The 27150-nt window shown below is 41.1% G+C and overlaps 1 protein-coding gene across 1 annotated transcript in view; it reads left to right on the top strand.

Annotated features, from left to right (window-relative positions):
- LOC122926662 (netrin-1-like) overlaps nt 1-27150 on the top strand; it is a 143207-nt gene that overhangs the window by 70410 nt on the left and 45647 nt on the right. Inside the window, exon 3 of the mRNA XM_044278106.1 lies at nt 25633-26654. Coding sequence (XP_044134041.1) covers nt 25664-26654 — 991 coding nt within the window. The 5' untranslated portion in view covers nt 25633-25663. The remainder of the gene's footprint in view (nt 1-25632; nt 26655-27150) is intronic.

Genomic DNA, 27150 nt, shown 5'->3' with positions numbered 1-27150 from the left:
TGTATACTTTTTGTTATTTATGAAAGTTTTGCACAATAATATTTTTGAAACCTAAAAAATCATGTTTTAGTGTCTCCATAGTCTGAGAGCAATAGTTTTTTCAGTTTTTGGGCAATTATCTTAGGTAGGGTCTAATTCTTTGCGGGATGAGATGACGGTTTGATTGACACTATTTTGGGGTGCATATGACTTTTTCATCGCTTGCTTTTATACTTTTTGTGATGTAAGGTGACAAAAAATTGCTTTTTTTACAGTTTTTTCTTTACGCTGTTCACCTGAGGGGTTAGGTCATGTGATATTTTTATAGAGCAGGTTATTACGGACGCGGTGATACCTAATATGTATACTTTTTTTTATTTACTTAAGTTTTACACAATGACAGCTTTTTTAAAACAAAAAAAATGATGTTTTAGTGTCTCCATATTCTGAGCCATATTTTTTTTTTGGGGGCGATTGTCTTAGATAGGGGCTCATATTTTGGTGGGCATACGCCTTTTTTATCGCTTACTGTTGTACTTTTTGTGATGTAAGGTGACAAAAAAATTGTTTATTTAGCACAGTTTTTATTTTTTATTTTTTACGGTGTTCATCTGAGGAGTTAGTCATGTGATATGTTTATAGAGTTGGTCTATAAGGATGTGGCGATACCTAATAATGTCTACTTTTTTTTCCCTATTGTTTACCAATTTTTTTACTTTATTTATGGGAAATTACGTTTTTGTTTTTTTTACTTGAAAATTTCAACATTTTGGGGTTTTTCAACTTTTTTTCACTTTATTTTTTGTGCCACTTTGGGACTTCAACTTTTGGGGTCTGATCCCCTTTACAATGCATTCCAATACTTCTGTATTGAAATGCATTGGCTGTTGAGTAATACAGTGTGTATTACTCATACAGCTTCCGGCCTGTGAGATCCAGGGGGCTGGATCTCACAGGCTCGTCACCGGAAGGCAGCGGAGATGCCTAAGGAAGGCATCGCGCTGCCTTCCATGCCATCGGGTCCCCCTTACAGCCGCACGGGGACCCGATGGCTTCTCCGATGACCACCGCAACCTCCAGTAAAAGCGGCAAACGGCAGTTCTGAATTGACCTGCAGTTTGCGGCGATCACTGACACAGGGGAGGGGGGGGGGTCACAGGACCCCCCCGCGCATTGACCCATGGTGCCTGCTCAATGATTTGAGCAGGCACCTTGTTTCGATCACCGCCCGCCGCGCGACTGTGATCAGAAATACACAGGACGTACAGGTACGCCCTGTGTCCTTAAGTACCAGGATATCAGGGCATACCTGTACGCTCTGTGTCCTTAAGAGGTTAAGCATAAATGTCTGGTATGGAATTTACCTAATCTTAACCTCCTCAAACTGCACATAATCTATATCTAAATTTAAAAGGGTTTTCCTACCATAATAACCTATTGCCTATCTACAGGATTGGTGATAAATATCAGATTGCTGGGGTCTGACTAGAACACCCACTGATCATGACAAAAGGGGTCCTGAGGCATTCAAATATTACTGCCAATCTATGTACACAAGGGTCTTAAGACTACATTCCCTTGATCATGGAGGTCCCAGCAGTCAGGCCCCCATCAATCAGACACTTATGACCTGTTGTGTCATAGTTGTTGGACCTTTTCACATTCCCAATCCTTAAAGGTTTTCTTTGGGTGTAAAAAAAATAAAATAAAAAATCTGGCCTAAAATATGTGTCAAACTAAAATAGAAATGCTCGCCTGTTAAAGGGCCTGTGTCTACTTTTCTAGTTATCCTGTAACTACAGGATCGGGGATAACTAAGTGATCTGTGGGGGTCTGAACACTGGAGCCTCCACTGATCCCCCTTCTTGATTGAGTGGCAGGTCGAGCATATTTCCTTCCTCTCCATCCATTCTCTATGGGGTCACTTGAAACGCAGAGTGAAGCGCTGGCTATTTCCAGTGGTCCCAAAGAGAATAAATAGGGCAGCAGGGAGTATGTGTGGCCTGCCACACCATCAAAAAGGGGGAACAGGTCCCATTCCTGGGATCAGTGGGGGTCGCAGAATCGGACCCCACAAATCCTATAGTTATGCTCTATGGTGTGGAGAGGAAAACCATTTAGAGTGGGGGCATCGGGAACTGGGGCATTTATGGGGGTGCACCTAAAGCAGAGGCATTTGGGGGACCTAGGGCAGGGTCCTCCCAATGCCACTCTTAACTCTGCAGAGAGCTACACACATACACAGAGTCTACTATAAACAAATACCCTATTTCCCCCTTACAGTCTCCTACAGCTCACTATAGTCACACACCTAAGAAATCAGCCCAGCACAGCAGAGGAGTCCTTCTCTCCAGCAACCACAGTTTTCTGACAGCAGGGAGTGCAGGAGGATGACCAGACATGTTCTCTTCTCCTTCACTGCAGCAGCCCGGAAAGTTTAGAATATACTGTGTGACCTCCTGTACAATTTATACCAGTAGGAGGCTGCATAACTGTGCGATACTGCCACCTAGTGACTATAATAATTATCTCTCCTGAGAAACACAAATTAATTTGTCATGATTTGCTATAAATCCGGTATACCCAGGCCATTCTGCCTTAGGGTACAGCCACACAGAGCGAGTGTGCTGTGGGCAGGTTCCGGCCATGCTGCGGTAAAGAACCAAGTGGCCAATTAGCAGCTGCCTTTCAGTTAATAATTTAGATCGCACTGGTCTTGATTGTTAATGGCCGCCTAGCACCTTAAAAGCACCTTTAAATAGGGGCTGTTGCTGGTATGTGGTTTGGCTGGATAGGTGGCACAATATGCTGGCATACCCACTTCTCCAACCCCAGCGCTCTCCTCCCAGGTGGGAGCCCTTCTTCTGTCATAAGCTTTTCCTCCTTTTCCACATCATCTAATATCGATAAAAATATGTCATCAGGAACATCCAGCTCCTCCTCTCTCTGCATCTTGCTGACTTTTCTAGTAAGTAAAGCCAGATAAAGATGGTCATCATTAAGGCCTGGAGTCCCTAAGGGGTGCAGACTGGATGGTATTGGTTGGCATGCTAGGCAATGGAATAATAAAATCATCTATCTTAGGCTACTTTCACACTGGTGTTTCAGGGTCCGCCTGTGAGATCCGTTTCAAGGCTCTCACAAGCGGCCCCAAATGGATCAGTTTAGCCCCAATGCATTCTGAATGGATGCAGATCCATTCAGAATGCATCAGTTTGGCTCCGTTCCGCTCTGAAGGTGGACACCAAAACGCTGCTTGCAGTGTTTTGGTCTCCGCCTGACGATGCGGAGCCGAACGGATCCGTCCTGGCTTACAATGTAAGTCAATGGGGACGGATCCGTTTACATTGACACAATGTTGGTGCAATTGTAAACGGATCTGTCCCCCATTAACTTTCAATGTAAAGTCAGGAGTCCCTAATAATAAACCATCGGATCTGAGTTTTCTCTAATCCGATGGTATATTTTAACTTGAAGCGTCTCCATCACCATGATTTGAGTTAGATCGTGAAAACTCAGGTCCGACAGTATATTCTAACACAGAGGCGTTCCCATAGTGATGGGGACGCTTCAAGTTAGAATATACTAAGAAGTGTGTACATAACTGCCCCCCTGCTGCCTGGCAGCACCCGATATACTTACATGCGCTGTCTGTGGCCGGCCGGCACTCCTCCTACTGGTAAGTGACAGGTCTGTGCGATGCGCCGCACAGACCTGTCACTTACCAGTAGGAGGAGCTCCGGCCGGCCACAGACAGCACATGTAAGTATAAGCTAAGTTACCATGGCAGCCAGGACTGCAGTAGCTCCCTGGCTGCCATGGTAACCAATCAGAGCCCCAGCGATTAAACTGGGACTCCGATCGGAAATGCCGCTCCGCTGCCACCAATGATGGGGGGGGGGGTTAGCCTGCGGCCACTGCCACCAATGATTTTAATACTGGGGAGGAAGGGGGGACTGCACTGGCCACCAATGCTTTTAATACTGGGGAGGGAGGGGGAGCCGCACTGGCCACCAATGCTTTTAATACTGAAGAGGGAGGGAGGAAGGGGGCCGCACTGGCCACAATGCTTATAATACTGGGGAGGGAGGGAGGGGGTGCCGCACTGGCCACCAATGCTTTTAATACTGGGGAAGGAGGGGTGCCTGGCAGCACCCGATCAGGGGGCTAAGATCCGCACAATTAACCCCTCAGGTGCGGCACCTGAGGGGTTAATTGTGCGGATCACAGCCCCCTGTAAGAGATCGGGTGCTGCCAGGCAGCAGGGGGCCGTTATGTACACAGTTCTTAGTATATTCAAATTTGAAGGGTCCCCATCACCATGGGAACGCCTCTGTGTTAGAATATACTGTCGGATCTGAGTTTTCACGATCGTGAAAACTCAGATCTGAAAAAGATGTTATGCAGACGGATCCGCACTGAACGGATACCATTGTTTGCATTTATTGGTGCGGATCCGTCTGTGCAGATACCAGACGGATCCGCACCTAGCGCAGGTGTGAAAGTAGCCTTATTGTTATTGAATTATTCTATTAATCTCTTTTCAGCAACACTGTCCCTAGCGCATGAGCATCTCTCCCTATGCCCAGCTCACAGGACAATGGTGGAGGCTGCGCAGGTTGAGGGTTTTATAGGGCTGTTTGCGGATTGGCTGGCTGTACGGCATTATAGGTGATCTTGCGTTCCCGGGCTTGTCTCCTCTACACTTAGTTTCACTTTGTAACACATGCAGCCACCATTTTATGAAAACCTGATTTGCTATCACGAAGCGCAAGGAAATTCAGATTACTTGTGAATCAAAGTTTTTCTAAACTTTGGACCGAATTCTGCTCCGAATGCTTCACTTCGCTCAACACAAATAACCACTCTCTGTATTCTATCCCTGAGCCAGTTACTTACCCACATTCATACATTTTGTCCCAGTCCAAGCATTTTCATTTTATTTACTAGCCTTTGATGTGGCACAGATTTTGAGAAGTCAATATATACGACATCCATTCACTCACCCTGGTCAAGTCTAAAACTTACCTCCTCATAGAAACGGATTAAATTAGTTTGACATGACCAATTCATCATGAAGTCATGCTGATACGGCGTTATTTTCTTATTTTCATTCAGGTACTCCAAGATAGCATCTCTTAGAAAACCTTCAAACTGTTTTGAAAGATGTTAAACATACCGGCCTATAGTTTCCATTCTTTGTTTTTTTGAATATTGGCATTACATTTGCTAAGCACCAATCCTGTGGAACACTCCCTGTCAATATAGAGTCCTTAAATATCAGAAATAAGGGTCTGGCTATGACATTACTTTAATTTTATTAGGATAAAGGGGTTTATGCCATCTGGTTCCAGAGATTTGTCCTTTTTAATCTTTTTAAGATGCTGCTTCACTTCTTCCTGGATCAGACAGGGAACTTTTAATGTGGAGTTTACTTTGAATCTATGCATTTCATCTGAATTTATTTTCGTCAGTGAATACAGTTGAGAAAAAAAAATTATTTTATAGATTTGCTTTTTTCCTCATCGCTCTCTAGAGCTTCTCCCTCATCACTCTGTACAGGGCAACCTCTTTCAGGTTTAAACTATTTACCATTTACATAATTGAAGAACATTTTAGAGTTGGTTTTACTCTCTTTGGCAATAAATCTCTCTCTTAACTGTTAAAATGTATTCTGCTTGGGATGGCCCTTGAACAGCTAAATTCTGAACTTTTTAACCATGTGTGAACAGAACACCTATAAAAGGTTTTAATCCCAGTGAACCCATGGTTTCATACTGCTTACTACGGAAGGTAGGTGTAGTGGCAGCTAAAGTATTCTATAATTTTTGATTTTTGGTTAGAATTGCTGAAAGCCTTTCCAGAGCAGTCTGAGTTTGTCATCATTTATGGAAAAATGAAGACTGCTCCCTTTGCTACTCTCCTGAACACTTGACCAGGATAAATGAGCTTCAAAGCTTCAGGGAACACTGCCTGGGAATATATATATATATATATATATATATATATATATATATAATAGATTATAACACATGTAAAAACAAGTGTACACACAAATCAAAAGTCCCAGACATAGTTAACAACAGTGTGGAATTTGCAGGGGCTGTTTTTACAGTCATTTTCAGAGACAGTGTGCCAAATTTTAGGATGTACTGGGCCAAAATGCGTAGGGCTTGTCTAACTATGCTTATATATTACATAGTGATAAATATTCAGCGAATTGCTGATGGAACAGTGAAAGTATGCTGCAAGTATGATTTTTTTCAGTATTTTATAACTGGGGAGGGAATGCAAGTAAAAATACACACTACCTCGGCCCAGTTTACTAGCCTCTAACCTAACTCCAGTACCTCAGTGGTCTGCCTCTAAACCCTCAGCCCGACCAAACCCTCTTACCGGACCTAAGTTCTATACCTGTAACCAAACGGGTCATCTGCAGCGATATTGTCTTACCCGATCCATGAGGTACTGACAGACACCTCATCCATCCAGGCTGATGGTTCATTGCTTCCAGAACAAGCCCAACCCTCAAAATATTCAGGAAGAGTGCAGCAAACATTTTGAGGCTGATCCTGTCTAGGCTGCTGCTGGAGATAATCGGCAGCACCATCGTCAGGCAGTATGGGCTAATGGGAAGCCGGCCCAGGGACTCCGTGATTCCGGGGCTACGATTACCCTCATTCAGTCTCATATGATTCCCCAGTCGGCCCAGACCGGCCAGACTGTTGCAGTCAGGGTAGCAGGGGGCAAGGTGCTATGTTTATCCACCACTCGAGTCCACTTAGATTGGGGCTCTGGGGCGCGATGAGTGCAAGAGGAGTTACTACGTCAGTTACGCGTGGAATTACTTTTGGGGAACGATTTTGGGCATTTAATTTCCTCATATGCCCCAGAGACCGCCATGGCCGTGACCACCCGAGAACAGAGCCCACTTCAAGCAACCAAACTCCTATGGGGACCCAGGTAACACCAAATCCTCCTACGTTAACCCGACTTGACAACCCCATATCCTGGGATTCTCCCTCCGATGTTAGGCAAAAAACTCAGAGTGACCCTACTTTAGCTGGATAGCGGGACAGGGCGGTCTCTTGCCTAAAGAGAGGTACCCCAAAAGTCCACTGGGTTTTCCCAATTTGAACTGTTGTATGGGCGAAGTGTTAGGGGACCCTTAGACTTAGTGAGGGCCCAGTGAAATGGCCTCCCCATCCTTAGTTATGTCTTAAAACTTAGGGAGCGACTTCGGGAACTTACCGATTTAGTCCATGAGAATATGCAATCGGCCTAGAGTCGGGCTTGTAGGTTTTGCATGATCTGTCTGCTCGGAATCGCTCCTTTTGTGTCAGACAGAAAGTCCTGGTACTAAAACCCCTGAAGCAAAATAAATGACAGGCCTGGCAAGGCCCCTATCAGGTGGTAAAACAGCTATGCGATACCACCTACGTGGTCGCCAGCTGTGCAGACACAAAAATTAAGAGGACGTTCCACATTAATATGATGAAGGCCTATCACAAGAGGGATGAGGCATTAGCCGCCATATGCGCTCTTGCCACCAGGGACTCTGAATACCTACCGATGCTGGAACTTCCCGCAATCAGTAACCATTCTGGGGGGTGGAAGATATTCAGCTAGGAGATAGGTTAGGATCCCAAGAACGATAACAAGTCAGGGAATTGCTCCAGGACCGGCAGGAGATGTTCTTGGCACTCCCTGGGTACACTTACATAGCTGTTCACAAGTTAGAGACCTCCGAGCAGAAGCCCCTGAGACAACAAGCCTATAGGATTCCCTGAGCCGTGCAAGAAGGGATGAGAGCAGAGATTAGGGAGATGCTCGAGTTAGGGGTGATCGAGCCATCAGCAAGCCCCTGGGCTTCCCCTGTAGTATTAGTCCTGAAACGGGATGGCACGACCCGATTTTGTGTGGATTATATATGACTGAACGACTGTACTGTGACAAATGCCTACTTTATGCCCCGAGTGGATGAATTGTTGGACAAAGTAGCTCAGGGAAACTATCTGACGACTATTGACTTGTGTAAGGGGTACTGGCAGATTCCCTTGGAAGCGGAAGCAATTCCAAAGTCGGCCTTCATCATCCCGTTTGGCCTTTACCAGTTTCGGGTAATGCCATTCGGGATGAAAAATGACCCGGCTACCTTCCAGCTGATGATAGATAAACTCCTCGATGGTCTGCAAGATTTTGCATGCGCATATCTTGACGACACCGCGATCTATAGCCAGACATGGGAGGAGCATCACAGACACCTGGGCATAGTGCTAGATAGGATCCGAGCTGCAAACCTGACCCTGAAGCCAGACAAATGTAATATTGGGATGTCTGAGGTGAAATATCTGGGACATAGAGTGGGATGTGGGAAGCAGAGACCGGAACCAGCAAACATTGAGGCTGTCCTAAACTGTCCGGTTCCCAGAACCAAGTGCCAGGTACTTGTATTTTTGGGGACAGCAGGGTACTACAGGAAGTTTGTACCCCATTATAGTGACATAGCAAACCGCTGATGGACCTGACCAAAAAGACTCTCCCTAGACAGGTCCTGTGGTCCCCAGAGTGTGAGACAGCGTTTCATCAGTTAAAAACCGCCCTAACGCAAGCTCCCATACTGGTGTCCCCCGATCCTAACAAACACTTTGTCGTACATACAGACGCCTCCATGTTGGGACTGGGAACCGTACTAAGTCAAGTTGGCGACGACAAGAAAGAGCACCCGGTGGTGTATCTCAGCCTCAAGTTGCTACCCCGTGTAGTTGTATATGCTGCCATGGAAAAATAATGTTTGGCCTTAGTCTGGGCTTTAAAGAAATTGTAGCCCTACGTGTATGGACGCTCTTTTACCATCATGACGGACCACAATCACTTGATATGGCTAAACCGGGTGACAGGAGATAATGGACGATTGCTAAGGTGGAGTCTGGCTTTGCAACCATACAATTTCACCATGCAATATCAGCCAGGACCTCAAAATGTGAATGTGAATGGATTATCCCGACAGACAGACCTGGAACCTTAAGACTACTTTTCCAACATTCTCTATTTGACCCGTTTGGGGTCCCACTGTGACTGTTGGACTGTTTCCCTGGGGGAGTATTGTAATACCCCTTGAAATACTGAATCGTGTTTACTTGATTATATTACACAGTGGTGGGTCCTCTGCCCTGTCTTTGGTTCGAATCACTCTGTGGTTGTTTCATTTTTCACAGTTCTCTTTAGGATAATCCCCTCCAAATGGCTCAGTGTTCTGGAAGGAAGGCATTGTTCTGTTTATTTGCTTTGCTAATTTAATTATCTCCTGGGATCTCTCACACATATCTGCCCACCCAGTCAACCTATCGGACCAATCCCTGATGACCCTGTTTCAAGTCCTTATTTACAAGGCCAAGAGGATCTGAGTGAGGACTAGTGGGGACTTTACAATTGATCAATAGTAAGTGGTTGTTTTTGAACGGGGTGTTCAAACTGTTGTGAATAAAAGTGGGTTGTGTGCATTCAATAAATGAGAGATTCCTGTTTCAATCTACATACAGCCTGCCTGGTGTTTGTTCTGAGGTATTACCACTGGATTTGAATTGCACATAGCTGTAGTTCAAATCCCGAATTATCGAATGACTGAACAATCAGACATTGCAGTCTGAAGTCTGGGAAGTGCCGGGAGAGAGGAACAGAGCGAGCAAAGGGGCTTGTTACAGAGTACATACTTCATTTCAAAAGAGAATGCTGCTGCTTTTTTCATGCCACTTGGGGGGGGGGGGGGGGAGCCAATGATGTTTCCCATTAAAATGAGTTGGAGGCTGCTCGGAGCTGTTTATTGGCGCTGATTCCGAAAGGGAAACAATTCAGCTTCATAAAGTTCTATGTTAATGAGCCTTTAAAGGGGTTATCCAGGAAAATACTTTTATGACTCAATTTAGGTAGAGTTGAGCGAGTTAGGTAGTTTTCTACCGAGCACCGGAGCACAATGGAAGTCATTGGGAGAACCCCAGGCACCCCCTGCTCTGAATAGAGGAGGGTGTCAGGACTCTAGTTTGGCTTAGGAGTCCCTGCTCTTACTCCATATATAGCTATGTCCATATATGGAGTCAGTGCCTGGGGACACCCCAGTGTATTTAAATCTAATTCAGCTGGTATATAAGAATATTTTCTGCTGTGATTTGAACTCTTCTGTATTAGAGGCAAGTCACTTAAACACTCAGTTATAATAGCTGCATAGCCAGTTACTTAATTTTTTTTTATTTTTTTTTGTGACTAACTATGCAGCTATATAGTGTAGTGGTTAAAGTTCTGGGCTATGATGTAGAAGCTGTGAGTTCAAATCTTGTCACAAACTATTTTAGAAATAGAGGCTAAACATATATATTTATATGTTTTTGGCCATAATATATTAACATATTTTATTATATATTTAGAATATATAATATACTATAATATATGTAAATATTTTATGGCTAAAACATCAGTAGTAGTTTCCCACATATTATGCATTCATATATATCAGAAGTATGATTTTATCATATATATTTTTTGTCCTAGTAATTACAGATTTATTTTGTGCCATACATTTTTAACAACTACTAAAAAAATATTAAATATATAATTCTAATTTAACCTCTATTTCTGAAAAAGTTTGTGACAAGATTTGAACTCACAGCTTCTGCATCATAACCCAGAACCTTAACCACTACACTATATAGCTGCAAGGCCAGTCAATAAAAATAAATAAATAAATATGAGACTACTGTATAGGTCTCTATAGAAGTACAGTACAGTATTTTTTTATTAAGTAACTTGCTATGCAGCTATTATAGCTGAGTTAAGTGCCTTGCCTCTAATGCAAAAGGTTGTGAGTTTGAATCCCGGCAGAAACTTTTCTGTAATATAGGCTAAATTAGATTTAAATACACTAGGGTGTCCCCAAGCAATGAGTCCTTATATGGACATAGCTATATATGGAGTTAGAGCAGGGACACCTAAGCTGCAAGCTCACACTGAGGGATTCCCTCACAGTAAAGCAATCTTCTGCATAGAAATAGATGCTAAACTAGATTTAAATACACTGACTTGAGCACACGTGGTATTTGGCCGAACGCCGCGATGTGCCGAGCATAGCAATGCTCCAGCCGAACTGCTCGCTCAACACTAATGTTAGGCCATCAGTATCAGATCTACGGGGGTGCGATACCCAGGATCCCCACCGTTCAGCAGAAGAGGTCTTGAGCACTGAAGCCTCTCTCTAGGCCAATGACATCACTGTACATCAGTCACATGGCCTAATTTTAGCTCAGCCCTATTCAGGTAAAAAGTGCTGAGCTGCAATACCAAGCACTGTCCTTGTAAAGCTGCTGGGAGCCTGCATCGCTCACCAGATATTTGGTGGCTCCCTGAAACAGCTGACTGGCAGGGATGCCAGGACTTGTGATAATCATAAGCTCTTCTGATGATCAGTCATTATTATCTTTTCCAGAATAACTCCTTTAAGGTTTCAGTTTGGTTGAATTGATCAAAGCAAAGAATATTTATTATGACTGAAAAAAAACACATACTAAATTTCATTTATAAAATCTACCTTGTTAGGGGAACTCAAAATTCAAAACCAAAACAAGAACATAAGAGCATGTTTACTCTGTGCAGCTACCTGGTTTCCACATGAATTTTGAACAGATACCACTTCAACTGTGGATATGGAAACAATAGGACATACATTTGACACAGTTTTCATGACACAGTTTCCAAATTACATTTAAGCTGTGTGAGCTGCAAGGCCAAAACTAAAAGAGGAGTTTATGTCTGTATTTATATATGAGTCACTGCCTGTGTAAGATGCTAAAAATGAACATAATAAATCTTTATTAGTTGTAAGGATAAAAAAGGGGGGTAACACCCGGTTACAGGCCTCAATTGTAGTACTCCCAACACCCCAAAGAATAGCAGACAAATATGCGGGTGTACAAATCGGGAAACTAATGTGCTAAAATTAAGCACCAAATATCACGGTAGCTCATACCATGTGGTTGAGAGTAATAATACTTTGGTATGAAGTAGGGGGTTCTATTGCAACATCGGCTGTTGGATTACAAGATAGAGTGTGGGTGTATTGATTTGCATACACCACTTCAACACCCTATACCTTTAAGAGTCTAGAAGTGCAAATGACCCCCACTGCCTACTATAGTACCTGTCCTCAGCTACCATCTGCAAATTAAATACATCTACTGGGGACCGTGCTGACATATTACTGTATGGTTCCCCACCCCAGAGATGTGTGCCTACGTGATGCTGCAGCGCACACACGATGAGATAGGATTTGTAATAGGTAGCGGCTCAACATGTTTTAACATGTGGTAGAAATAGCTGGGCACTCGCTAGTACTTGGAACCACACAAAAATGTATTGTACAATAGGAAATACAGATAAAAACATACAACACTGGCAAATCACTAAAATCAATGATATATATAGTAAAATCGATACCATGCGGAAAAAATATATACCATACGATAAAATAAGTTCGTAGGGAGTATCATCCTGGACTGAAAAAGTGCTCTAAATAGTCTCTCTTCCTGGGATATAGGAACCAAATTTCATGGCGCGTGTGCGGCGTCCCGCTACACAGGCCCAAAGAAGCGTGTTCAAAATAAAAACCACAGCGATTATGCAGGGATATAGTATGCCGTATAAAGCCGTAATTCCTGAGACACTGGTGTTGTAATGGTAACTGATACACTTACGTGTCCATGATTTTACCCTTCAAATATACCGCACTTGTTCGCATCACACGCTGGCCTGCAGACATGTATCGATACCCGATAGACCTTAAGGCTGATGACGTCTCTGCATAGGCAGGCGGGTAGTTCACTCCTCCACGGCTTACGGCTTGTGGTTGGTAGTGGCTCTGTAATGGTTCATTAGTAGAAAATCGTGTGACAATGTTGTAGTGCTGGAAGTGATATAAAGTCCAATATCATGGTTCGAAAGTCCTCCTCGCTCTTGAATTGGGGGGGCAGTAGTACAAAACGCGTTTCAGGACTGTATATTGTCCCTTCCTCAGTGGTCGAACCTGGTGCTCTGGCAAAGATACATTGATGATATATTTTTTATTTGGCAAACAGGAAAGGGGAAGTTAGATCAATTCCTTGAGGATATTAATAATAATGATTTGAATTTAAATTTCTCAGGCCCAACCAGCCAGAGTTCGTTGGAATTTCTGGATTTACAGATCACTATCCAAAATGATAAATTGAAATGTAGTACTTTTACTAAACCGACAGAACAGAACCACTGAGGAAGGGACGATATACAGTCTCGAAACGCGTTTGGTACTACTGCCCCCCAATTCAAGAGCAAGGAGGACTTTCGAACCATAATATTGGACTTTATATCACTTCCGGCACTACAACATTGCCACTCGATTTTCTACTAATGAACCAATACAGAGCCACTACCGACCACAAGCCGTAAGCCGTGGAGGAGTGAACTACCCACCCGCCTATCCGGGAATAGACACTATTTAGAGCACTTTTTCAGTCCAGGACGATCCTCCCTACGAACTTATTTTATCGTATGGTATATATTTATTTTGCATGGTATCGATTTTACTATATGTCATCGATTTTATTGATTTGCCATTGTTGTATGTTTTTATCTGCATTTCCTATTGTACAATACATTTTTTGTGTGGTTCCAAGTACTAGCGAGTGCCCAGCTATTTCTATCATATTTTTCCAAAGTATAGTGGGTGAGTCTGTATCAGCCGTGAGCACCACTTCTCCATGGTCTAACACTCTTGTGCAGCCTAATTACATTTTTATCCATGTTTTAAAATTTACGTATCACCAGGAGCCCAAACAGTGACAAAATAATAAAGGTAGAAGAAACGTGACCACACGTGTAGTGCGGCGTCATACCAAAGTTTGATTACTCTCAAGCCTCCCGGTATATACACCCGCATATTTATCTGCTATTGTTTGGGGTGTCGGGAGTACTACAATTGAGGCCTGTAACCGGGTGTTACCCCCCCTTTTTTATCCTTACAACCAATAATTAAATGTACTGTGTTCATTTTTAGCGTCTTACACAGGCAGTGACTCATCTATAGAATTAGACATACACCCGTATATTTTACTTCTGTGAATTGTATTTATATATGCTATGAAAATTAAGAAATTCAAGAGATAGACTAGATAGCAATAATTTTATCAATTGATCTTGAAGTAAAATGCAGATTTTTTTTTAGTTTGCTAGCTCTTTCTTCATTCAAAATAATGGGCAACAAAATAAAAAAATGCTAAAGTTTTTTCCTGCTTAACGGACACACTTCTATTACAAATGTACTCATTATAAAACTTACATTTTGTTATAGGGTTTTTACTCTTTTTTTTTGCATCTTTCACATTCCATAATGAAATATGACATTACATCCAAGGGAGAAACAGGTGTGGGCTTTAGATATTAATGTGTTTTGCAGCTTCAAATAAATATCTTGTGCTCACCGAACCATTCAGAGGATGCACAGTACACGCTGAACTGGATGTAAGGATCAACACACATGTTGGTGTTCCCTTTGAAAGTGAAAGAGGTTATAATATGTGAAACAAATTAGGCATTGGGCAGGATTTATAATTTACACGGAAGGGAGAAAGCATGTGGCTATATACCACCCCCAAATATTTAACATAGCCAAAAACACTGGTTGATTTATGTAATTCCTGTTGCGCGACCTACATATGTGAATGAAGAGCATGATAATCCACAGCTGGATTTTCTTACTCTGTAATGCAGAATAAACTTCTCCTTTAGACACCAGGTGAGGACAATGCCATGTTATTTTCTGTTACACAGTGAGTATCGTTCAGAAGAAGCTCCTTTCCTCATCTAGAAAGGGATTTAAAGCTTCCATCAACTCTTTCTGGAGTGGAAAGGTGAATATTAGAAATGACCAAATCGATTTGTGAATTGAAATTCACCTTAAATTTGTGAAAAAATTCTGATTTGGTAGAATCAGAATTTCTTTAGATTCAGTTCAGGAGAGAAATAGTGAGCTTTTCCAGAGATTTGAAACACTTTTGAGTTGGGTAAAATAGATTTGTACCTGAATCGAATTTTTAATTTTAGGAAATTCACTCCATCTAATGCAGGGGTGCACAACCTGCGGCCAGTGGGCCGCATGCGGCCCCTAGAGCCATGGTTTGCGGCCCCCGCCCTGCTGGGCAGAAACACAGCTGATCCTGCAATCAGCTGTGTTTCTGCACAGAGCGCCGCAAAGCAGATGGATCACAGGTTTTGCTCCTGCACTGTAGCAGGAGCGGAAAGGATCTCCGGCTATTAGTGAGAGCGGTGAAGCTGAGGAGAAGACAGAAGCGCTTTATTAGCACTTCTGCCTTCTCCACTATGAGCACTCTGCAGTGTGGACCCAGCGATCACGTGATCGCTGGGTGTCTCCGGAACAGAGGAGCGCTGCCCTGGTGCAAAGCCTCCGCAGCAGGCTGGTTTCCCTGTAACTGGGGCTCCTTTTGGATGCTCCAGTTGCAATGGTAATAGTACAAAAAAAAGTCACTTATTGTCTCCCAAAGGTCTTTTAGTGACCTCTTGGGGACAAATTATGTGGTAAAAAAATATATAAAAAAGTAAAAAAAAATGATTAAAAAAAATGTGAAAACTAAATAAATTAAAAAATAAAATATAAAAAGGAAAAAGTTCTTAATAAAAGAGTGTTCAGTCCCACCACAGTCTTTTTATGAAAAAGTGCTAAATTTAAAAAAGTGACAGTGCGCCCCAAGGTCTTTTTATGACCTCTTGGGGGACATATTATGTAGCAAAAATATATTAAGGTAAAAAAATTATACATAAAAGAAAAAACACCCACACCAATCAAAACCGTCACCATTACCGCCCCATTCACGGGAAACTTTTCATATTATATAGCAAAACGGCCTACGCAAAATAGAGAACTAATTATAATAATTAGTTCTCTATTTGTACAGTTTCCCCCAAATAAAAATTGTTGCAAAAATTATTTTGGTAGTCCAACAAATAAGATAGTTACAACCATTTGAACCACCACGCACGCTAAATCACAAAAAAGTGTCTGGTCCTTAAGGCCTTTTCAGGGCTGGTCATTCAAGTGTTAACCAATAGGCGACTGGTTACTGCAGGGCGCCTATACCTGGATTGGCAGGAGATGGTAGTAACCAGTGAGCTCTGTCCTCTGCAGTGAAGGAAAACGCTGATTTATAAATCGGAGGCAGAATGGAAGGAAATGTCCCCACTTTTCTGGTAAAAATGATTTTTAACAAGTTCCTGGAGCATGGCTTCTGAAATAGAAAATTCATAATTACCTGCTCTACTCCGCTCTGGTCCTCTGCGCTGCCCCCGCTGCCTCCATCTTCCGGTTCCTTCTCTATTTACACCTGTCAGTGCATGGCCATGGTCACTTGTACGGCTCCAGTCAATGACAGGCTTCAGCAGTGACACGCTGCTTGTGGCCACATCACCGCCTAAGCCAGTCATTGTCTGGAGTGGTGTATGACCATGTCCATGCACTGCCAGGTGTAAACAGCGGAGGCAGTTCGAAGAACCGGAGAGACGGGGAGCAGGTAAGTATAACTCTTCGGTTTCAGGGGTTATTCTGCAGCACGATATTTGGGACAATTACTGGGAACAAGTGTTCATAGGAGCACTCATATCTTATATCTGGCTGGTATAATCGTGCAGCTGATCAGTCGATACACAAGGAATTGCTCATTTGTTGGCTGATTTGCATATTTTGTCAGAATGAAAAATGTCCTATTATCTGCAGCACGACTGTGGCAGCGATCGCTCCTCCCTAGTCACTTTGCACTGACTTGTGTAATAGGCAGATGAGCACCGATCAACATTTTTTTATTTGTGGCCCCTTGAAATAGAGCAATGTGACAATGCGGCCCCCAGACCAAAAAAGGTTGTGCACCCCTGATCTAATGAATATGACTTGTTTTATTATTTTGCACCATTTGGAGGCTATTTTCAAAGATGGCAAATGGCCAGAAAAGCCCATTACTTTTTATGATCTAGGTATGATCTCAGGTTACGATATTTTCAAATGACAATGGTTGGCCCGGAACCAATTTAAATTGCAACTTGATGGATCATTCTACTTTAAATATGAAAATAATGGAACATATGCAAAAATACACATTTATCATTAGTAGACCATTCTCAAAGCTTCAGTTCAGTTGCATTGATCAAAGCTAGGATGTAATAATAATAAAAATATAAACTAACTGTCAAGCATTTCCTCTGTGAAACAAAGCTTCTGAGGTCTAGAAAATGGTTATTTTGCTTTTCCCATCATCAATGATCCTTAAAAACATAAGGGTTGAAGGGAATCTTTTATGCATCATGTGCTTCAGTCTAAAGAATTCCATGCATGAACTTCATCTTTATAAAACCATCTGGTGAATAGTCGAATGTGCCATATCCTCTAAAGCATCTTGAACATATTCTCAGATATTTTTCAAACTACAGCTGTTCAACAAAGTGTTAATAATATCACACATGTGTATGTATACTTTAGTTTTTACAAATTCTTCATCAGAGAACATATATATTGGACCCTTCATTTACATTCTACTCCTACAGGTTTGCTGGCAATTCAAAATGATCGCGGAGAGTTAGACAAATATTAGTGAATTATCGTCAATATTTTAATGTAGTCGTAAAGTGACCTTCCGTGATTTACACAATTTAAAATTTCTGCACAATTTCACCTTAAAACATAAAAAAGAAGGTGGTCAGCATGTGAGAATCGGCGGTCAGGCTCCCCTACTTTATAAAGTAGCTCTCACTATAAACATGTGGTGGTTTCACTGCTGATCTTTCAGTTTAAACAAACTGTATAAACTGCAAAGTGTCTCACATTTTCGCTTACTTACCAGCTTCCTACTCCTCTGTTAAGGTGGATTTAAAAAAAAAAAAAAGATTTATTATCTTACACATATTCCTTTGTCAGATGTATACACTTTCTGCATTAGTCCGCAAAGCTTTAAAATACGTGTTCATTTGAAATAAACATATCATGGGAAAAAAAGGAATTTTTGTATATGGAGGTATTAACACATCCATTTCCTCAGGAAGCACTTTTTAACACATGCTGCACAGATTTTTGAATCCCTATTATGGCTGAAATGTCCAAACCTCCAGCGCTTCTACTTAACTGATCTGAAATCACCATAGGATCCTGTGGTTTCAGTTCAGTAGAACAGAGGGATGATGCTAAAATGTGCCCACTTCACAGCCCACTGAAACCCTGAGGGGGGTTTCATCCACAATTATTTTCGGAAAAAGTCCCTGTTCCTTAATGTTTTTTGTAGTGTTTTATCTGCTATTTAAATGCCTTTTATGTGGCCAGATATTTTATTAATCCCTTCAAAACCCTGTGATTTCCCATTTTCGCATTTTCCTTTTTTCCTTTTCACCTCCCAGATCCATTTTTTTTTCCCATTCACAAATCTGTATGAGGGCTTGTTTTTGCAGGACAAGTTGTACTTTCAAAAAGCACCATTAAATATTGAAAACAATGTAAAGTTAAGCAGGGAAAAAAATTCCAAATGAGATGTAATTCGAAAAAAAATGTGCTTTTGTCATAGTTTCATGGATCTTTTTTACGGTGTTCTCTATCCGATAAAAATGACCTGTTCCCTTTATTCATCATTTCAGTCCAATTGCAAATATACCACATTCATATAGTTTTTCTTATGTTTTAATACTTAAAAAAAATCTAAAAACTATGAATTTTTTTTTTCTTTGTGTAGCCATATTCTGACCCACAGTTTATTTAGATAAGAAAACAGCACTACTCACTGGATGTATTAAAAAAATCTGTCCCATTGGTGGCGGCGCCAGCGATGTTAGGTTCAAGCCCGATGGGTTTACTGCAGCACTCTCTGTCTTCAGTCATATATGGTTTATTCACCAACCATGCAACATTTCGATTCCATATATATATGCTTGAAAAAGAGTGAAATAGAAACGTCGCACGGTTGGTGAATAAACCATATATGACTGAAGACAGAGAGTGCTGCAGTAATTATTCTCTTCTATGCCATATTCTGACCCCCATAAAGTCTTTATATTTATGTCTATGGAGCTGTGGGAGGGCTTGTTTTTTGTGGGGCGATCTGTAGTTTTATTTATACCTTTTTGGAATGTGTATGACTTTTTGATCACTTTTTATTCACTGGTTTTTAAGATGAAGCAACTAAAAAACTGCGAATAGGCCATTTTTTTCCCGTTACGACATTGAAAGTATGTGATAAATACATTCATATTTTAGATGTGTGGGCTATCTTTTTTTTATTGTTTATTTTTATTATAGGGAGCTTTTAGCTTTTATATATTTTTTTTATATTTTTTAAAACTGTAGCCTTTTTTTTACTTTTTTCTCTCTCTTAAAGTCCCCTTAGTGGACTTTAACATACGATCCTAAGATTACTTCTTCCATAGACTGCAAAGAATTACCATTGCAGCCAATGGGGGAATTGCCATGTTCCTATCGAACCCTGCCACAGTTAGGACTCCATGGGCACATAGCTGTGTCAGGCCTTGAAGCATTTAGAAGGCCCAAGACTGCAACAGCAAATGAATGGCTCCCTCAATCTTGGCAAGAGGGAGCCACTCGGGCCCTGGGAGAGCAGCGCTCCCTAGAAAAGCTCTCTCAGATGCTGTGGTCATAATTAACCACTGTAAGTGAGTGTATATGTATTTCTATGGGAGCCTCAATGTCAGTCTCATAGGAATGAAAAGAGAAACTGACTTCCTGTCCTGTGTCACATGACACAGCTGAGGATCAGTAGGGAGGTTATATCGCAAATATAGTCACTGGTAAGAAGATCACCTTTACTACAGATTATACCATGTACCTTTCTAACAGGTCAAAAAAATAAAATAAAATTGGGAGTATCTTTAAGTATTAAAACACTAGAAAAACTATGAAAAAATGGATATTAATGTGCTCATACTAGCCAGCAAAATGAAGTTAACATGTCATTTTTATTGTGTAGGAAATGCCCTTAAAACAAAACCCATAAAACAATGGCCGAATAGCATTTTTTCCATTTCCACCCCATTTAGAATTTTTTTAGCTGACAGGGTTTAGACTTGAAAATGGCAGTGCAGAAGCTTTACCAAAAGCGTGCATGCAGCCTAAAAACAATGGATTCTTAAAGATTAAATTTAAGATAAAATTTTTTTGCAGAATTACGCCTATTACATAAAACCCATGTCGTTAACTCTGCAACGTAATTTATACATAGACTAATAATAATACCACACACACAATTTTTCAACTGTGATTCCAACAGCTTGGAATCATTTAAAAGACATTAGTTTATGTAATCCCATAAATAATATTAAAAGAAAAGATAAGCAATATAAAGAACAATCTGCTGAAAGCTGGTAGGAATACTGGAACAGGGAAGCAACATGTGGAGTTTACACTCTCATCCTGCTGCTAGAAAGAAAACGTTAAAAGGATAGTTATTGCTGCCCTTACGCCTCTACAACTGGACTAATTCTGTCCGTGCCTGCTCCATGAAGAGAGGCTTTATGTCTGTCATCACATGGCAATTATACCCCTATCTACACGCTGCACAAAGAACGCACATTGCCAGATTCCTAACAAATTAATTGCAGGGCTGGGGATGGAGGAAAGAGCTGTCAATGAAACGCTCCTGTATTGTTTGTTGGTAAACTTTCCCAGGATGTGGCAAGATAATCCACCTTACATGATTAAATCTCTTGCTGTTGCTTCAAGATGTTCTTTCAGCACTCAAGACTCGGAGGCAATGCACTTTTTCCCCCCCTAAGCAACGAGGTCTCTGTAAGGACATTGAGGTCAAAGTGTTAGTTGCTGTAGTCTATAAGAAAAATAGCATTTAAAGGGATACTCTCTGTCAGGTCCGTAGACATTGGATGGAGTGGTAGTCACAAATGTGCACTATCGATCCATTCACATGGTGGACTCAGATCTGATTCTGGTGAGCATTGGGGACCCTCAGTGATTATGTGTTTATCACTTATCATGTGGATAGTTGATAAAAGTTGTTCATGGGAAAACAACAGGGCTCTGAGGGTAAAGAAACAGATACGTTCACACCACACCATAATTTGTATCGCCACACCTCAAAATGCCTGAACTATCAAAATATAAAAGTATTCATCCTGTATGTTGAACGCCATCATAGAAAAAGTGAAAATGCCCGAATTGCCATTTTTTGGTTGCTTTGCCTCCCCAAAAAAAACATTTTGTTAAATATTTATCAAAAAGTCATACATCCCCAAAAAATCACTGCTGTATTGTGTGGAGAGTATTCAAAATACTGAAGCATCTTCTATGATATCAGAATTTCAAAGAGGTTACATTATACTTACAATTATGGGTATATTTTGAGTCTGTGTTCTTTATATGAAGGTTTATATTTGTGTGAAACTTCTCCTAAGTATATTTGCTGTCATTTAGCGTTTTTGGGCCTGTTCACATGGCTTTTTTTGCTGGCAGAACTTTGCCGCAGACACTGCACCAAAATTCAGTTTGTGGACACATGATATCTGCCTCTCATTGTTTTCAATGGGAGGCAGCACTGAAGATCACAGGTTGGTGGTTTAAAACCGCTACCGGGGGCAAGGTGTGCGGAAAAACTCTGCTTATCGGAGCTAAGCTGCGAGCAGTCCCAGGCAACTACAGTAAACAAACACAGCCCTCAGATTACTTCTTATTCTACTTAAACATTTCCCCTATCCACAGCATAGGGGATAACTAGCTGATCACGGGAGGTCTGACTGCTGGGACCTCCATGATACTGAGAAGTGGGGGTCCTGTTTCCCCGTTTTGATGAAGCAGCAAGTCGTGCATGTGTACTTCCGGTCCATTTATAACTTTTCTACAGGAAATTGGTAGATACATGGTAATTTGTAAATGTATTATCCAATGAAAAAACAAAAGTCTATAAAATCATCTAATTTACACATTTTAGTAAATAAGTGAAAGTTATGATTAGTACAGTTACTGTTACTAAGCTTAATGAGGCATTTTATGTGTATGCTATTATGTTATAATGAAAGTCATCTCTTCAATTGCTGTCACATTGCATTAAGGTTGACAGGAGGTCTGTACTTCATGAGCAATAGAGTCTTGGAGAACTGTTATAAGACAGGATCTCGTCATGACATGGGTGTCAGATAACATTATTGTACTTAGTGAGTTTGCAACACTACTCCCTACCCATTCTCACACTTACGCTCCTTTAATAAGGGGCCAGTAAATTTCACACCAATCTGCGAATATACATGTTATTTGTGTTTGCAAGTGATGTGAAAAACACAACAAAATGGTGCAAAGAAAATTAGATAAGCCATGTAGATAATGCTTAGTGTTAGCAGTAAAGTGGAAAAGACAGACAAACAATGTTCCCGGCATTTTCACAAAGCCCTTAGTAAATAGGTAATTGCATGGCACACATGCTAATGAAATTGTATATGGATGTATATATATATATATATATATATATATATATATATATCTGCTACTGTAGATGTGTATAAAAAGTTCTTATTGTGAGATATTTAATATACAGTAGCATCATGGTTATATGTAATATTCGACCACTTCATTTTCAGGTTGCATTGTCTGTCTGTGGAGTTCATAACTGGAAATATATTAAAGGTGTATTCCCATCTGGGACATTGGTGGCATATTGCTATGGTATGCCCCCAATGTCATATAGGTGTGGGTCCCACATTTAGGTCCCACTCCTATCTTTAGAACTGGGGCCCCCGCTGTGAAGAAGGAGCAGCTGGTGATATGCAGCCCCCCGTCTATTCATCACAATAGGAGTTATAAACATAGCTGAGTGCTGGCTTGGTTGTCTTTGGAAGTCCCATCATGGAGAAAGGAAAAATGGCCGTGCTTGCACAGCATGCTCTCCATTTACTGCTATAAGACTTCCAAAAATAGCTTGACTATTTTCTGAACTCCCTTAGAGCTGAAGAGAGAGCAAACCGCATATGCAAAGTGTGCTCTCCTTCACTTCTGAGGCCCCGTTCTCTAGATAGGAGTAGGTCCCAGAGGTGAAAACCACACCTATCTGACGTTGATGAAATATCTTAGGTGATATGCCATGAATGTCCAGATGGGCCAAACCCTCTAAATTTATGAACATGCCTATATGGACGTAGCTGACAACAATGACAAGTCACAATCATGGGTTATTCATCTTCTTCTTTTAAACAGGAATAAAAAAAATGCAACATGCACATCTTTGGCTTGTGAAATGCAACAGCTACCCAAAAGCTGATAAAACCTATGGTGTGAAATTGTATGTACTATTGTATGCATTTTTTGGGGAAACCAGTTAAGTGGCATAGGCAGAAAACATAAAAAGTTGCAAAATTACTGTTATGTAAAATTTTAATGGCAAAAAGCTTTTGTAAATGACCTCCAATAACTGAATCCATCATAGGATGACTCTATCACAGTATCACGTCTTCCGTTATGAACGGAAGCTATGACACTGGTATGGCACAGCCTTAAAATGTCATCAGCTTTTTAATCAGTCTAGATCATTGACACATCAAAGACATTCTAATGTGTACAGTACATGCATTATTAGTAGACACTTAAGAGATGTTTGGCGCAGATATTGTCATGCCTCAGTAATTGTGCTCGTTTGAGAATTAAACTGACAAATAGTTTCCTTTCTCTTATGCTTTCCCTGTAATTACTCGTTTAGAATATTTTGAAGGTATATCCTTCCCTTGTGGTTTTAGAGGAGATTTGATAAATTGCAGGAAATGTTAAACAAGCTTATCTTAGTGGATCGGGTAGCACCCTTGTCAGAGTTACCCATGGTATCAAACCATGAGATCCAAGCCATTTCTGAATGCCAGTGTATATTTTATCTATATACAGTACAGACCAAAGGTTTTGACACACCTTCTCATTCAAAGAGTTTTCTTTATTTTCATGACTATGAAAATTGTAGCTTCACACTGAAGGCATCAAAACTATGAATTAACACATGTGGAATTATATACATAACAAAAATGTGTGAAACAACTGAAAATATGTCATATTCTAGGTTCTTCAAAGTAGCCACCTTTTGCTTTGATTACTGCTTTGCACACTCTTGGCATTCTCTTGATGAGCTTCAAGAGGTAGTCACCTGAAATGGTGTTCCAACAGTCTTGAAGGAGTTCCCAGAGATGCTTAGCACTTGTTGACCCTTTTGCCTTCACTCTGCAGTCCAGCTCACCCCAAACCATCTCAATTGGGTTTAGGTCCGGTGACTGTGGAGGCAAGGTCATCTGGCGCAGCACCCCATCACACTCCTTCATGGTCAAATAGCCCTTACACAGCTTGGAGGTGTGTTTGGGGTCATTGTCCTGTTGAAAAATAAATGATTGTCCAACTAAACGCAAACCGGATGGAATAGCATGACGCGGCAAGCTGCTGTGGTAGCCATGCTGGTTCAGTATGCCTTCAATTTTTAATAAATTCCCAACAGTGTCACCAGCAAAGCACCCCCACACCATCACACCTCCTCCTCCATGCTTCACGGTGGGAACCAGGCATGTAGAGTCCATCTGTTCACCTTTTCTGCGTCGCACAAAGACACAGTGGTTGGAACCAAAGATCTCAAATTTGGACTCATAAGACCAAAGCACAGATTTCCACTGGTCTAATGCCCATTCCTTGTGTTCTTTAGCCCAAACAAGTCTGTTCTGCTTGTTGCCTGTCCTTAGCAGTGGTTTCCTAGCAGATATTTTACCATGAAGGCCTGATTCACACAGTCTCCTCTTAACAGTTGTTCTAGAGATGTGTCTGCTGCTAGAACTCTATGTGGCATTGACCTGGTCTCTAATCTCAGCTGCTGTTAACCTGCGATTTCTGAGGCTGGTGACTCGGATGAACTTATCCTCCGCAGCAGAGGTGACTCTTGGTCTTCCTTTCCTGGGGCGGTCCGCATGTGAGCCAGTTTCTTTGTAGTGCTTGATGGTTTTTGTGACTGCACTTGGGGACACTTTTAAAGTTTTCCCAATTTTTTGGACTGATTGACCTTCATTTCTTAAAGTAATGATGGCCACTCGTTTTTCTTTACTTAGCTGCTTTTTTCTTGCCATAATACAAATTCTAGCAGTCTATTCAGTAGGACTATCATCTGTGTATCCACCTGACTTCTCCACAACGCAACTGATGGTCCCAAGCCCATTTATAAGGCAAGAAATCCCACTTATTAAACCTTACAGGGCACACCTGTGAAGTGAAAACCATTTCAGGTGACTACCTCTTGAAGCTCAACAAGAGAATGCCAAGAGTGTGCAAAGCAGTAATCAAAGCAAAAGGTGGCTACTTTGAAGAACCTAGAGTATGACATATTTTCAGTTGTTTCACACGTTTTTGTTATGTATATAATTCCACATGTGTTAATTCATAGTTTTCATGCCTTCAGTGTGAATCTAGAATTTTCATAGTCATGAAAATAAAGAAAACTCTTTGAATGAGAAGGTGTGTCCAAACTTTTTATCTGTACTATATATATATATATATATATTGTACTGCACATAGGATTACTTTCTTGTATATTTATACTTTATTTCTTTATCTCAAAGGTAATGCTTCCAACATCTTGATTGCTCTGTCATGCCTCGAATTTTGTGGGGTTTAATTCCTTTTTATATAATCTCCTTGCTGTGCCCAGTGCCCAAGGGTCAGGAGAACAATTCAAATAAAGCTACAACTCACCGTGGGTCTCAGGATGGCCCATGTTATGATGCCAAACAAAGGCCAAAATACTGTATCCCAGATTTTATCAATGTTGCTCTTGAGAAAGAGGTAACTGCAACCAACACTTGTGGACGTACACCGCAAAAACTCTGCTCATTTCTAGATGCTACAAATGTGACATCACGACGATGTCAGCTATGTGATCAGAAGACTGAAACTTCCTATCCACCATCATACATGACCGACACGGATGCTCAAACATGCTGGAGGTCAGAAAGCGGTATAACATATCCACAGAATGTTACATTGACTTTACCTCTTGGACGGAGATTTGAACTTGTTTATGTTAGCTTGCGTTTCTGCTCTCCTCGTCCTGACTCTATGGCAATCTATAAATCTATGGACCACGGCAAAACATGGATCCCTTTCCAGTTTTATTCTACTCATTGCCGTCGTGTTTATGACCTGGCAACCACTGGTTCTATTACAAAACCCATGCAGCATGAAGCCACTTGCACTGATTTTCAAACAGGAGTCAAACCCCTTACTAAAGGACTTGTAGCCTTTATGCCATTAGCAGGTCGCCCTTCAGCACGTAAATTTGAATACAGTCCTGTTCTGCAAGATTGGGTGACAGCTACAGATATCCGTGTGGTCTTCAGTAGACTTCACCATGGAAAGAAAATGGGAATCCGAAAGAAGACTGCTTTCTATGGGGTTTCTGAATTCCAGGTTGGAGGAAGGTGTAAATGTAATGGTCATGCATCACGCTGTGTACCCAGTAAAGAGGGATTTGTATGTGACTGTCAACATAATACCATTGGTCCAGAATGTGATGCCTGCAAGCCATTTTATTACGACAGGCCTTGGCAAAGAGCAACACCAAGCAATGCACATGAGTGTGTAGGTAAGTTTGTAAAGGTACAGTTATTTCATGAATATCTATAATGATCTTTAAATCTATTTTTGTGTTATTTTATTATGACACTAAAACATAGCCTTTATTTTGTCAGTAAAATTAATATGTGCCAAGCAATAGCACATGATTAACAATACCAAAAAAATTCAAGGGGTTGTCCGAGTTATGAAAAAAAAGAATATAGCACTGAAAATCTGATATATAACTGAGCTAAGCAAGTTTTATGCAAAATATATATATATATATATATATATATATATATATATATATATATATATATATTTTTTTTTTTTTTTTTCCTCATTTCCCTGGTTCTTTTCTGGCCCTTTGTTTACATGCAATAAAAACAATCTCTGCCCCTCCCCCTGCTCTGCTAAGTGAGTGAATACAAGTGCTGCCCTGAGTGACATGTCTGCCTGCTGGGAGACTCTGCAGCATGTTGTATGTGTAGGACTACAAGTCCCAGCTGTATAATGACACTGCT

This window comes from Bufo gargarizans, chromosome 2 (assembly GCF_014858855.1).
Source record: "Bufo gargarizans isolate SCDJY-AF-19 chromosome 2, ASM1485885v1, whole genome shotgun sequence".
Classification (NCBI taxonomy): Eukaryota; Metazoa; Chordata; class Amphibia; order Anura; family Bufonidae; genus Bufo; species Bufo gargarizans.
Note: the sequence above shows the minus strand (reverse complement) of the source record. Positions and strands in the feature narration are given on the sequence as shown.